The following is a 14,139-nucleotide window of genomic DNA, read 5'->3' as shown; positions in this document are numbered from 1 at the left end:
ACACTTTGGGCTGGGATCCCAACAGGAAGAACCCCTAGAGGAAGGGTGAACTCTGCAGGGTTGTCTGTTTGTTTTCAGTTTGCAGCTCTGCATGAAATCACCTCAATCAATGAAACTGGATTGAAGTGAGCCCACATAGTTACTTACCCCAATTACCTAGAAGATCAACCCTCTCCCTTCCAATCCCTGGAGAAAGATAATATCTGAGGCCTCAAATTGACTCAAGAAATAATTTTTTAAACATAATGTCCAGGGCTTCCCTGGTGGCGCAGTGGTTGAGAGTCTGCCTGCTAATGCAGGGGACATGGGTTCGAGCCCTGGTCTGGGAGGATCCCACATGCCGCGGAGCAACTGGGCCCGTGAGCCACAACTACTGGGCCTGCGCGTCTGGAGCCTGTGCTCCGCAGCAGAAGAGGCCGCGATGGTGAGAGGCCCGCGCACCGTGATGAAGAGTGGCCCCCGCTTGCCGCAGCTAGAGAAAGCCCTCACACAGAAATGAAGACCCAACACAGCCAAAAATAAATAAATAAATAAATAAAATTTAAAAAAAAACATAATGTCCAGTACATGATGGAATATGAGACAAGAAAACATGACTAAAAGCTATGAGAATGACAGACAATAGAAAGAGACCCAAAGAGGCTCCAGATATTAGAGTTATAAGATACAAATTTTATAATAACTATACTCACTATGTTTGAAAAGACACTGAATATCTCAGCAGAGAATTGGAAACTATTTTTAAAAAAAGAAAGAAAGACTAGAACTGTTAAATACAGTAATTAAAATTAAAAATTCAATGAATAGGTTTACCAGCAGACTAGACTCAGGAGAAAAGAGAATTAGTAAAAAATGTCTAGAATGAAAAACTGAAGAGCAAAAGTTTAGAAAACATAAATGAGAAGGTGAAAGACTTAGAAGACAGAGATAAGAGTAACAGGTGAAAGAGGAGCCCCAAAAAAGAAGGAAAAGAAAATAGGGCATCGATAATACTGGAAGAAATACTGACTGACGGAAAATTTCCCAAGACCAACAAAAGATATCAAGGCACAGATTTTAAAAGCCCTACTTTGAAAGTTGGAAGAGAAGATCTTAAATGTTCTTACTACACACACAAAAAAGGGTAATTATGTGAGGTGATGGATGTGTTAACTACCAACCTTACTGTGGTAATCATTTTGCAATATATATGTACCAAATCATCACACTGAACACTTTAAACTTACACAATGTCATATGTCAATTAAAGCTCAAAAAACCTGGAAAATTAATTAATTAGAAGCTCTACTAACCACAGAAAGATAAATACAAAGAAACACATATGTGCACACATGTAAAATTTGTGTAAGATAGAGACAAGAGTACCTCAAAAGCAGGCTAAGGGGAAATACAAAGACTGAATAGCTTTAATGGAACAGTAACTAGACTTGCAGCTGACTTCAGCAGAAAAAATATAAACCAAATTACAGTGGAATAGTATTTTTAAAGTGCTGAAAGAAAAGTCCCAGCAAAAATATTTTTCAAAAATAAAGGAGAAATAAAGACACACTAAAAGAGAATTCATAACCACAGAGATTCATTAAAGAAAATATTAAGGGCCATTCTTTAGGCAGGAGAAAAATGATGATGGATGAAAAGTGAAACACACAAAAAGGAATAGAAAAAAAACTACAATATTAAGTATGTGAAAAAAATCTTGACAAATATTACAGAAAATAACAATCATATGCCTTGTATTGTTTAAAATTTACATGTGTAAAATTTTTAAACACAATAATAAAAACATGGTAATTTAAATCACAATGAGGGTTAATGAAGTTAAACGGATCTCAGGTCCTTGCATTGCTTAGGAGGAGGGTAAAAATACTAAATAATATTAGATTTTATAAGTCAAAAAAGGATGTCACAATATCTTGAGTAACTACTAATACCAAAAATGTATACAACATACACTACTCATATAGTATATGAATACACACTAAATGTGTGTAACTTCTAAGCCAAGTGTGTGTGTTGGCGAGGTGGTGGTTCGCTAACTAATAAAGAACGTTATCAGTCCAAAGAAAGATGGAATGGAGAAAAAAGGGAACAGAAAACAGGCAGAACAACAACAAAGAAAACCACTAAGAAGTTGATCAATTAAAAAAAAATATTTCAGTAACTGCCTTTGATGTAAATAAATACCTAAATGATCCAAATAAGAGACAAAGATCATCACATTGGAATTTTTTTAAAAAACAAAACTATCTACAACCTCCACTAATCACAAGATTACTGAAAGATTGAGGGTAAAAGGCTAGAAAAAGATACACTAAGCAAACACTAACTTCACCATAAAACTGCAGGAGACATTCTTTCAGGCACGCATAAAACATGTGTAAAATCCCATTATATGCTGAGTCTTATGATCATACAAAAGTTTCCCCAAAAATGCCGAAGATCAGTCAGGATACACAATCTGAATGCAATGCAGAAACCAATAAATATATAGAGGTAGAAAATGCGGACATGGTTGAAAACTTAAAAATCGATGACTATAAGAAAATAATTCCAATGGAATTTTAAAAATACTTTTAAATGAATGATGATGAGATATTATTACATATCAGCATTACAGGATACAGCTTAAGCCATGCTTAAAGATAAATTTACAATTTTAAGTTCATATATTAGAAAATATGAAAGTGAGAAATTAATGAACTAAGCATTTGGGGCAGGGGTGGGGCACAGAATCAACATAAACCTAAATTCCATAGGAAAAAGAAATGAAAAAAATATGAGAGACAGCAATTCAAAGTCAAAAGTTGGTTCTTTGAGAAGACTAATAAAATTGATAAACCCATGGCAGGCTGATCAAAAACAAAACAAAACAGGAAAGTATTCAAAGTTAGCCCTGAAAAGGAGACAGCTCTGCAGATTCTACAGATTTCCTTCATAAAGATAAGAGAATATTACAAATTAGGACTAGAAAGGAACTTCCTCAACATGATAAAGGCTATTTATGAAAAACCCACAGCTAACATTATATTCAGTGCTTAAAGACTGAAAGCTTCCCCACTAAGTCCAGGAACAAGACAAGGATGCCTACCCTTGCCACTTCTCTTCAACGTAGTACTGGAAGATCTAGCTGAAGCAATAGGACAGGAAAAAGAAATATAAGGTATCCAAATTGGAGAAGAAGAAGTAAAACTATCCCAGTTCACAGACAACATGATCTTACATGCAGAAAACCCTAAAGACTCCACCAAAAAAACCTGTCAGAGCTAATAAGTGAATTCAGCAAAGTTGCTGGATATAAATTCAACACACAAAATGTGTTGAAAACATGCAGTGTATGTGTGTAGTGTATATTTCTATACACTAGCAACAGATATTCCAAAAAGGAAATTTTGAAAAATAATTTAATTTAATATAGCATGAAAGATAAACACTTAGGAATAAATTTAACCAAGAACGCCTAAGACTTATACACTAATCACAAAACACTGCTGAACGAAATTAAAGAAGATCTAAGCAAATGGAAAGACAACTGACAATTCTGTCCAAAGTGATATACAGAGTCAATGCAATTCCTACCAAAATACTGTTTTTTACAGTTGCAGAAAAATCCATCCCAAAATTCATATTGACTTCCAAGGGATACCGAATAGTCAAAACAATCTTGAAAAAGAACAAAGTTGGAGGATTCACATTTCCCAATTTCAAAACTTACTACAAAAGCTATCATAATCACTGTGTATGGTGTGGTACTGATGTAAGGATAGGCAAACAGACCAATGGAATAGAATCAGGAGCCCAGAAAAAAAACTCTCACATCTATGGTCAACTGATTTTCAAAAAGGCTGCCAAGACCATTCAATGGTGAAAGGACAGTCTTTTTAACAAATAGTGTTGGGAAAACTGGATACACATGTAAAAGAATGAAATTATACATTATACCATGCATAGAAATTAACTCAAAGTGGTTCAAAGACGAAAATTAAAGTTAAAACTATAAACCTCTTATAAACATAGGGGCTGATCTTCACAACTCTGGATTTAAGCAATGATTTCTTAAGTTGACCCAGAAGTAAGTATGACACCAAATGCACAGGCAACAAAAGAAACAATAAATTAAATTTCATTAAAATTTAAAACTGCATCACAGAATCCCATCAAGAGAGTGAAAAAACAACCCACAGAATAGGATAAAATATTTGCAAGTCACATATCTGATTTAATGTCCACAATATATAAAGAACTCCTACAACTCAGTATCAAAAGTTTTAAAATTGAATTGACATGCCCCCCCCAAAAGATATACAAATGGCAAAAAGCATATGAAAAGTGGCTCAATGTCATTTGTCATTAGGGAAACTCAAATCAAAATCACAAGATACTATTTTGCACCCATTAGGATGGCTATAATTTTAAAAAAGAAGAAGAAAATAACAAATGTTGGTAAGGATGTGGAAAAACTGGAACAGCAAAAACATTGCTGGTAGGAATGTAAAATGGTGCAGCCAGTATGGAAAACATTTTGGCGGTTCTTCAAAAAGTTAAAGAACTACCTAATGACCCTGCAATTCTATTCCTAGTTTTGAAAATTGGGACTCAAACAGATTTGTACATCAATGTTCACAGCAACATTATTCACAATAGCTGAAAGGTACAAATAACCCAAATGTCCATTAAGAGATGACTGGATAAGCAAAATGTGGTATATACATACAATGGACTATTACTCAGCCATGAAATGAAGTTCTGACACATGCTACAACATGGCTGAACCTTGGAAACCTAATGCAAGGTGGAAGAGGTCAGACACACAAAAACACCGATTTTGTGTGGCCCCACCTATGCATGAGGTACCTCGGGTTGTCAAACTCACAGAGATGGAAAGCGGGCTAGAGGTCGCCAGGGGTTGGGGGAGGGAAGAATGGGGATTACTGCTCACTGGGTGCACTCCTATTTTGGAATGGTGAAAAAGTCTCTGAAATAGATAGTGATGACAGTGTGCAATATTCCCTTAATTGTACATTTAAGAGTGATTAAAATGGCAAATTTTATGTTGTATATATTCTACCATAATAAAAAAATACATACTAAAAGATACACAAATAAAAAGACTCACTCTCCATCTCTCCAATCCCACATCCCATCCAACGAAACGTTTACTAGTTTCTTGAGATCCTTTTACTGTTCTTTATGGAAATACAAGCAAACAAACCCTGTTATTCTAGCTCCAGTGACCACTCATTGCTTGAAGAAAAAGCAGCAATTCATCAAGTGGGTAGGACCATCTTTCCTGTTCTGCTGTGCACACAGTACAGTGCTCACCATACGAATATGAACTTTAAAGAGCAAAGTTAAGTACATTTGTTTCCACAATAATTATCTCATTAATAATAGTCTGATGAAAGAGAACATAACCAGTCTACTATACCTGGTTCATTTATTCTGCCAAATGTATGCCTGGTGTTGTGTTTTCTGGTTTTGAAACAAGTTTCACAAAAATCAAAGTCATCACAGTTTCTGCATTTGAATCTAGATCCATTGATGGGAAACATCTGACAGCCATCACACCTGTTTTTAAAATAGCCATTGAGTTGAAAAGAAAAAGCTGAGGTCATTTATTAAATTTAAATCCAAAGAAAACCATCCCTCCCAAACAAATCTAGCAATATAAAAATAAAAACTCACGTAACGCCAGGATGAATACTAGGTACCAACTCCATTTCTGATAACAGCCCAGTCCAGTGAGACTGCTGAGGAAAGTCGACAATAACATCTTTTCCATTGGCACTGAAAGCTAGGACAGAAGAGAAATTGTCTGGAACATCTTTGTCACCAATAAAACCCTAAAATTAAAATTAAATCTATACCTAGCTATGGGATATTATATTATAGTTATTTCTGTTTTACAAAGAGTACTACTTCTCTTTTAGAGAGACATACTAAGATACTTATGGATGAACTAACACATGATGTCAATCAGGGATTAGCTTCAAAATAACGGAGGGAGGGGATCATGGATGAACAACTTTGGCCAGGAGTTCACCAACTGTTGAAGCCAGGTGATGGGTACACAGAAGCTCAGTATACTATATTCTCTACTTCTGTATATGTTTGAAATTTTCCGCAATAAGAAGGTTTGTTTAATTACGCCAAGCAAAAACTCCATTCAGTTATCTTAGGGAATAAAAATTACATTAATAACATTAAGACATCTATTGCCCTTTGGTGAAAGCTACTCCAAACATTAACTTCTAAACCAAGTTATTATTTAAATTTATCTTTGTTTTGATTTGTAAAACTTTGAAGAATCTCTTAAGTAAAGAAAACTGTTAAAGTCAAATGTTAAATAGCTTATTTGTTCTTATGTAACCTAAGAAATACTAACACTCCTGCACCACCATTGCGGCCACTTCTAATCTAAGCTGTTTGACAGTAAGAGTTTTCTACAAGACTGAAACAAGAAAAAACAAAGAGGGCTTCCCTGGTGGCGCAGTGGTTGAGAATCTGCCTGCCAATGCAGGGGACACGGGTTCGAGCCCTGGTCTGGGAAGATCCCACATGCCGCGGAGCAACTAGGCCCGTGAGCCACAATTTACTGAGCCTGCGCGTCTGGAGTCTGTGCTCCGCAACAAGAGGGGCCACGACAGTGAGAGGCCGGCGCACCGCGATGAAGAGTGGCCCCCGCTTGCCGCAACTAGAGAAAGCCCCCGCACAGAAACGAAGACCCAACACAGCCATAAATAAATAAATAAATAAATAAACCCAAAAGTTAAAAAAAAAAACAAAACTAACACAGCACATATTTAAAAAAAAAAAGAAAGAAAAAGAAAAAACAAAGAAAAATAGCACTGAAGGAGTTTAAAGATAAAATAAAACCACACATATACTTGGATCATTTCTCATGCAATTGTTAAAATGGACACAGTATACCTTTTAAACTATGCCATGTGTTTGATCTGAAATCTCAAGAATATCAGATTAAATATAAGCTGAGGAGAATTTTGTGTTTCCAGTTGCTAACTCGTAACATTTGCACACATCCATTTCTTAAATTTAGTCCTAAATTCTTACACAGCATTAAGAAAAGAGAGAAGAACACTGAGGAAGCTAGCCATTTGGCAGAAGGATGGACAGAACAAGTTTACAGAACCCCAACATTAGACAAGGCCACCCTGAGACTGTAACAGACTGAGATAAAACCAGAACTACTCTTTAACATATCTGGTCACATTCAATCTAATCCAAACCACAAACCCATCCTGGCTGCTCTGCTTCCTTGCTCATCATAACCTCACTGTGAGTCCACTGTTCTTCCTTCTAAATAATCTTCATTAAGATTCTTAGAATTACCCCATTCCTTAAACCCCTCCCAAAACACACAATGCAAACCCCATTAGTCTTTGTTACACCCACTTATGGAGACACCCCATTTTCCAGGGTATGCATCCTCCCAAGTGGCAGTGAGTTAATACATCTGACTCTGTCCAACAACAGGTGTACTCCTGGTCTACAGAGCACTGAAAAGCAAAACAACACTATTTATGTATCATAAGCCTTGCTTTCCACTTGTTTTTCTTGCCCGTGAATGAAAAAATAAAAAGTTACATTAGCTGATGAAAAGCTGGCACTTGGAGTTTTCTTGCCTGGGGAACATTACCTTTCACAACCCCCGCACTCTGATGAGTCACAGATCCCCACTTGTACTTCGGTGTGGTAACTGAGGCTTTGACGCGAACTTTATCACCAATCTTGATGTGAGAAGGGGAGCTTGGTGGAGGATAGCCTAGAGATTCCAATTAAAAAAATGAACTATAATTAGCATTCATTTCTGGGAACTCTGAATCTAACTAAGAAAGACAAAAGAACTTAATGAAGAATGTTCTCACCTATAAGTTCCACATGAATATACCTAACCCAGTAGGTGCCTCCTTTCTGCTGCCAGTCACACTGCACATTGAGGTCATGTAATCCATCTCTATCCAACTTGATAACTTTGCCCACATCTCCTTCACACACTTCTTCGTATGTTCGACAGCATCTAACCATCATTCCCACCTAAAATTAAGTTAAAAATCCAGTCCAGTATACAGGTAAAATGATCAATTGTAAGTAGTATTACTCTAGTCCTAAGAAAAATTTCCTCTACCCCCCCAGCATGCTCTCAGAACCATTTTACACTAAAAGGAACCAGGGCTCTTTAGAAAACTGCCTGGTTCGATGTCTGGGGCAGGAAATATACAAGATGAATTTGGATCAACTCGTGCCATCAAGCAAGGGAGCTATCAAAGATTAATGGGGTCCCTCAAAAGAACAACCTGACCAAAAGGAAAATGGCTGAAACACATCAAATCCATAACAGCCAATAAATTCATCATAATGATAATAAGCAAAATAAAGGTTCTTGGTCATCTTTTTAAGTACCAGGGCACCAATTCACCACTATGAAAACTGATAACATAAGCAAACAAACAAAAAACAACCATTTATTCTGCCTTTTCTGTGTATACAAACTATATTATAGTTTATCAACCAGAGTTGATAAGAAAGTTTTCTTCAACGAACAGAACTCCAGCTAATAAATTTGGAAGGGATGACAAATTTAGAAAATCACTATTGTGGGACCCTTCTTGATGGGTCTAGATAATGACATTAATGACTACTGAAGCGCCAAGATGGACAATTAATAGAGAACGGATGGTGTAGACGACAAGTGATGCTGCACGTTGGTCCGTACGATACGTTCTTTCCCAAGATGCAGCCCGAGTCCACTCACCCTCCAACCCTCACTTTGACTTTACAGGAGGTGCAGAGGAGAGGGAGGAAGATGTGGGCCAACGTAATTTTAGCCACAAATAAATGGCATGAAAAGGAAAAAAAGAGGGAGAAACTGTTCTAGGGTAAAAAGACACATCACCCAAATGTGAGATGCGTGATCTTGTTCGTATCCAACTCTTAAAAAATGACTATAACAAGCCATTTTTGAGAAAATTGGGAAAATCTGAGCAAGCATTAGATATAAGATGATAGTAAGGAATTATTGTTTATTCTGTTAGGCAATGCTAGGTAATAGTAATGTCGTTATGTTAAAAATAAAATCCTTTATCTATTAGCGATACATATTGTTGACATATTTACAGGAGAAATGAGATGATTTCCGGGATTTTCCCAGAAGTATACTAACTAGAACAGAAGAATTAAAACAGGAAAAGAAAGGATTTAAGGTTAGAAAGGACTACATAAAGAGCATAACTAAATGTTTAAAATTAGATGGCAATGAGAATAACATTTTTTTTAAAAAGCAAAAACAGATTGTAGAAGTGTCCGAAATGGGGGTCACCGAGAAGCACGGGGCTGTGCGCCACGTCACTGTGGACGAGCCCCTTTTGCTCTCTGGCTCTGGTACCCCCCCGCCCCCGCTCATCTTCTGCTCCCCCGTCCTCTGCTGCAGCCACAGTGGCCTCCCCTGCTGGGTGCTGCACCCTCCCTCTCTGGCTTTCTGAGATGCTCAGACATTTGCTGAATGAAAACCTAAACAAAGTTCCAGCCTAAGACAATTACTCACCTGAATATTCTCTCTCACGTACACAGCATAATCATCATTACTCAGGAAATCAGCTCGCTTTTTATACGTCTGGCTCTCTGTTACAACAGCACCAGTAGACTACAAAAGACAAATACATTTTTTTAAATGGTGAACCAGATAAACCTACTTAAAAAGAAAGTAGTTTGTGAAATCTATAATATTAAAAAAGAAAGTATAAAATATTATCCTATGTTTTCACTATAAAATTCTTCATTTAAAAGAGACTAATAGCAACAGGACTGTAAGCAGAATAAATCTCAAAAGCTGAAAGTATAGAAAATTTCTGAGCCATATCCAAATTAATCCCATAAAACGACTGGCTCAGATCAGAAGTCAATGTGTCCTGTAAATAATGATTTTTTATTAAGATCTTCTCTAATGGCTACCCAACATCATTAGATGTTGGAACAAGGGTCTGTCTTAAAGCTAAAAGTAATGAAGAGACAGAAAACCCAGGCAGCACTTCGTAGCTTTGCCTCGTGCCCAGCAGAACCGCAGAGGGGCCCATGGAGTGGTGCGGAGGAATCCAGAGCTCAGGACAGATGGGCATGAGGGGAGCACTGACCACAGCATAGGCCGTGTCCTCCACATCCTCCACCACCTCCTCGTCTGAACACTCCTCAGACCCCGTGTCTGCATCCGAGAGATCCGTGACCTGCACGTCAGCATGGTCCAGCAGCCACCCAACCAAGGCTTCCACGCCTAGGAGCAAGCACACACAGCACAACCACGGTGAGGACCACAGCGCCTGCCTCCCGAGGGGCCTCTGACGTTAGCATTTCACGGGAAGCCTACAAACAAATGGGTGGGCACATTAAGTCCAACACCCACAAGGAAAACCCAGTACCTGGCAAGCCAGCAGCATTCCCAGAGGCGCCAGTGAGTGACTTCAGTGCAAACTCGATGTTCCTTCTAGGAAACCCCATTTCCATGAGCTGAACCACAATAGGCAGAGCAGGACCAGGAGACTGCTTGTGCTTCTTCGCTCTAACTGGGCGAACACGCTGCACAGGGACAGGCGTCGTGGCCTCGCTGGAGCTGCAGTCTTCAAACACAGGGCTCAACGGGTGAGTAGACTCCACAGCCAGACACTGACACACGGCCAACGCGGCAGCCTGGGCAAATGAGAGCAGAGCTTGGGGGTTTCTAAATCAGGGGACTGAGAAGTCCAGGGAAATGGAAAGTACAGACCACTACTATGAACTACAGTACAAAACTATAGAAAGCCCTGGCTTACATGTGTATTTTTAAATGAATGGATAAAACATGTTTAAAAACAACAAAGACAACTTTCGTAGTTGAATGCAGAGGAAAGATTCAATGGTCAAATAACTCCTGCTTCAGTACACACAGAGTCTACCTAGTAAATGAGCTAATTATCAATGTCCACTGAGGAAACTTCACAGCAGCCCCGAACGCTGAGCGAGCGAACACAGGTGAGAGGCCTGATGGGGCGGGAGAAAGGGACCCCCACCCTTCCCCATGACAGGTCAGTGCCCACAGCCTCCCGCTTTCTTCCCTCTGCACGCAGGTCAGAGATGGCACAGGACCCTCTCGTGTGCCACCAAATCAACTCCCAACTATTCAAAGGCAGGAAAGCCACTCTGGGGGTTAAACACGGTATAAAAAAAATGAGGGAAATAAAGAATACTGGGTAACAAATTGCAGTGAATCAATGAATACATGCATCACCGTGGCCTGCAGCTGGGAACTGCCTGCCTCCAGACAGGGAGCCCTCCCCCTGGTCCACTTGCAGCTCTCTGCCCCTTCTCTTCAGTTGTTCTCACAGCACTGAGACTTGCTTTTTTTTTTTTAACTGAACACGTGTGGAAGGCATTCGGAGGAAACAGAAGACACCGTTGGGCCTTCCAGTGCTTAGGAAGTGTCAAAAGCCTAGGGTTTTGCTGTGAAGTCCGAATAAGTCGGAAGTGACAGGCTTCCTAAAAGCTTACAACTCAGAACCAGATCGAACTAGGGATTCTGGTTCTGGTAATGGAGAGGGAACTGGACTAAGCCTCTGCCGTGATAATAATTATGAATTCTGGACAAAATATTTTTAAAAACTCTTTGAAGGTCCCAGAGAAAACAGGAACAGGTGCAACCTTGACCACAGGGAAGCCCACAGGCAAGCCGCTAACAGGGGCACTGTCACTGGACAGCGGCCTGCCAGAGCAAGTAGAGGTGAGGGAGAACCACAAAATGCACATGCGGTCTACCCTCGTATCTTTGGCGGGCGGCAAAACTGAGCGTGTGTGAGACTCAAGAACCCAGCCAAAAGAAACTGCTGGAAGGCCCAGTGCTAGGGAGACGGTGTGACATCCCAGTCCAACCAAGTTTCAGCACGTTGCTCAAGATGTAAAGGTCTCCACTAAAACCTCAGAAGAGATTCTAAATCCCACAGAATTAGAGACCAGGAACCAGGACTAAGGGCCAAACAAAAATAAATCATCACCAAAAAATCGAGAAACAGGCCTCCTTAGACTGAGGAAAACTACCAGGTACTGAACCATCTACAAAAATAAAATTCCTCATTCTCCAGAGGAAGGTGACAGACCCAGAGCCCATACGACATAATATCCAAAACATCCAGAATACAATAAATTTTTTTTTAGATATGTAAAGAAGCAGAATCAATAATCAGAAGAAAAACTGCCACTGGTAGCAGACCAACAAGTGGCCTAGGCAATAGAATTAGCAAATAAGAAATTTAACATAACAATCAGATATATGTTTTAAAATATACAGTAAAAGATAGATATAAAGGGTGAAGAGATGGGAACTGTCAAGAACGATAAAACTATAAAATATGAACCAAATGGAAATATGAGATCTGAAAATATAAAATAAAGAATTTCTTGGGTGGCTTACAGCAGATTAGACCCAATAAAGCAGCACACCCTGACCTTTAAAACAGTTCATTACAGTTAACCTAGCCATTTAACCAAGAGACTTAAAAATAACAGAAACTCACTAATAATCTAGCAAACTTCAGCAATAATCTTAGAAAAGAACAAAAGAGAGCGGGACAGGAAAAAATATCATAGTCAATAGTATCCAAATTTGGTGGGGGGAAAAAAAAATCAAGTCAGAGCTACAAGTAACTTAAGCAAACCCCAAGGAGTATAAGGGGGAAAAACCACCTACACCATAAGCACACTTAGTCAAATTGCAGAAAACAAAAAGAAAAACAGAAAATACTAAATGCAGCCAGAGGAAATGAAAGACATTTCATACAGAACAATAAGAATGTCAGCTGAATTTCCATCAGAATCAATGGAGGCAAAGCAATGGAAGCTCTCTCTCTGGTACAGTAGCCCTTCCCGGTTCTTAAAAGACAACTCCAGGTCTCCTTGTTTCCTCCGAGTCTTATCTTTCCCCATAACACTGGGCACCTCCCAGCATGGCTCTGGGGTGCATCTGCCCAACACCCTCTTCATTGCTCAGTGTCCTGTTTTTATCTGATAGGTGACTGGCAACACAGCCTTGCAGCAACTTTAACCTCATCTCCCATCTCAAGTTTTCAGACCTAAGGAGTAGCTGGCATTCAGGCCTACTTGGAGAAGGCCCGGCACCCTCCTCTCCTGCTGCCCGCATGCCCAACATTTCCTGCCTTCTCCCTTTGCCCCCCACCAGCTTCCTAGCTCACTCTGGATCCTGGCTCCCCACAGGGTCTTAGTCTCTGAAGATTTCTACTACGGTATTGTCTGCCTGCCAAACTGAGTACTCAAGGTTTTGGTTTTTGTGTGTGTGTTTTTTTAATTTATTTATTTATTTTTGGCTGTGCTGGGTCTTCGCTGCTGCACGCGGGATTTCTCTACTTGCAGTGAGTGGGGGCTACTCTCAGTTGCGATACGTGGGCTTTTCATTGCAGTGGCTTCTCCTGTTGCGGAGCACGGGCTCTAGGCACACAGGCTTCAGTAGTTGCAGCACGCGGACTCAGTAGTTGCAGCTCACGGGCTCTAGAGCGCAGGCTCAGTAGTTGTGGCGCACGGGCTTAGTTGCTCCACGGCATGTGGGATCTTCCCAGACCAGGGATCGAACCCGTGTCCCCTGCATTGGCAGGCGGATTCTTAACCACCGCGCCACCAGGGAAGTCCCCAAGGTTTTGTTTTTGTCTTTGATATTTTGTCCAGAATTTCTGATGTAGTACAAAGCAAGAAGTATTTTTTAAAATATCTAGTCCTCCACGTGGTGGGCCATGAAAGTTCCCATCATGCTTAGACGTGGTCAGATGTCAGTCTCTTCTATGGGAACATGCCCACAGCCCCACCCCTGAGTATGCAGTGCAGTGCACGTGCTTCAAAACAGGGTGTTGGCTGAGAGCCTGGCAGCAACAAGGCATGCTCGAGACAGGCTTTGGCGTGAGTGAAACCAATGAGCAAGTGCCATATTCCTAGGTCTAATGGGGCTCTTTCAGTAATAATATTTCCTGGAAAAAGATCCCTCCAGGAATATTTGAGCATTAACCCAAATGCTGAATCTAGTTGATTTTTACAGATAATTCACAGAAACTCTAAATAAGATTAAACTTTAACTCATTCATTCTCTAACTAGTATTG

At 39.7% G+C, this 14,139-nt stretch overlaps 1 protein-coding gene across 1 annotated transcript in view; it reads right to left on the bottom strand.

Annotated features, from left to right (window-relative positions):
• The window catches only part of HERC2 (HECT and RLD domain containing E3 ubiquitin protein ligase 2), a 214,767-nt gene that overhangs the window by 86,310 nt on the left and 114,318 nt on the right, over positions 1-14,139 (bottom strand). The window contains exons 42-48 of the mRNA XM_057551376.1: positions 10,428-10,695; positions 10,146-10,282; positions 9,560-9,658; positions 7,884-8,052; positions 7,655-7,780; positions 5,683-5,791; positions 5,426-5,565 (exon numbers count right to left, since the gene is read on the bottom strand). Of these exons, the coding sequence (XP_057407359.1) occupies positions 5,426-5,565; positions 5,683-5,791; positions 7,655-7,780; positions 7,884-8,052; positions 9,560-9,658; positions 10,146-10,282; positions 10,428-10,695 (1,048 nt within the window). The remainder of the gene's footprint in view (positions 1-5,425; positions 5,566-5,682; positions 5,792-7,654; positions 7,781-7,883; positions 8,053-9,559; positions 9,659-10,145; positions 10,283-10,427; positions 10,696-14,139) is intronic.

The sequence above is a fragment of the Balaenoptera acutorostrata genome, chromosome 8 (assembly GCF_949987535.1).
Source record: "Balaenoptera acutorostrata chromosome 8, mBalAcu1.1, whole genome shotgun sequence".
NCBI classification, from domain to species: Eukaryota; Metazoa; Chordata; class Mammalia; order Artiodactyla; family Balaenopteridae; genus Balaenoptera; species Balaenoptera acutorostrata.
The sequence above is the reverse complement of the archived record's forward strand: the minus strand, read 5'-3'. Positions and strand labels throughout refer to the sequence as shown.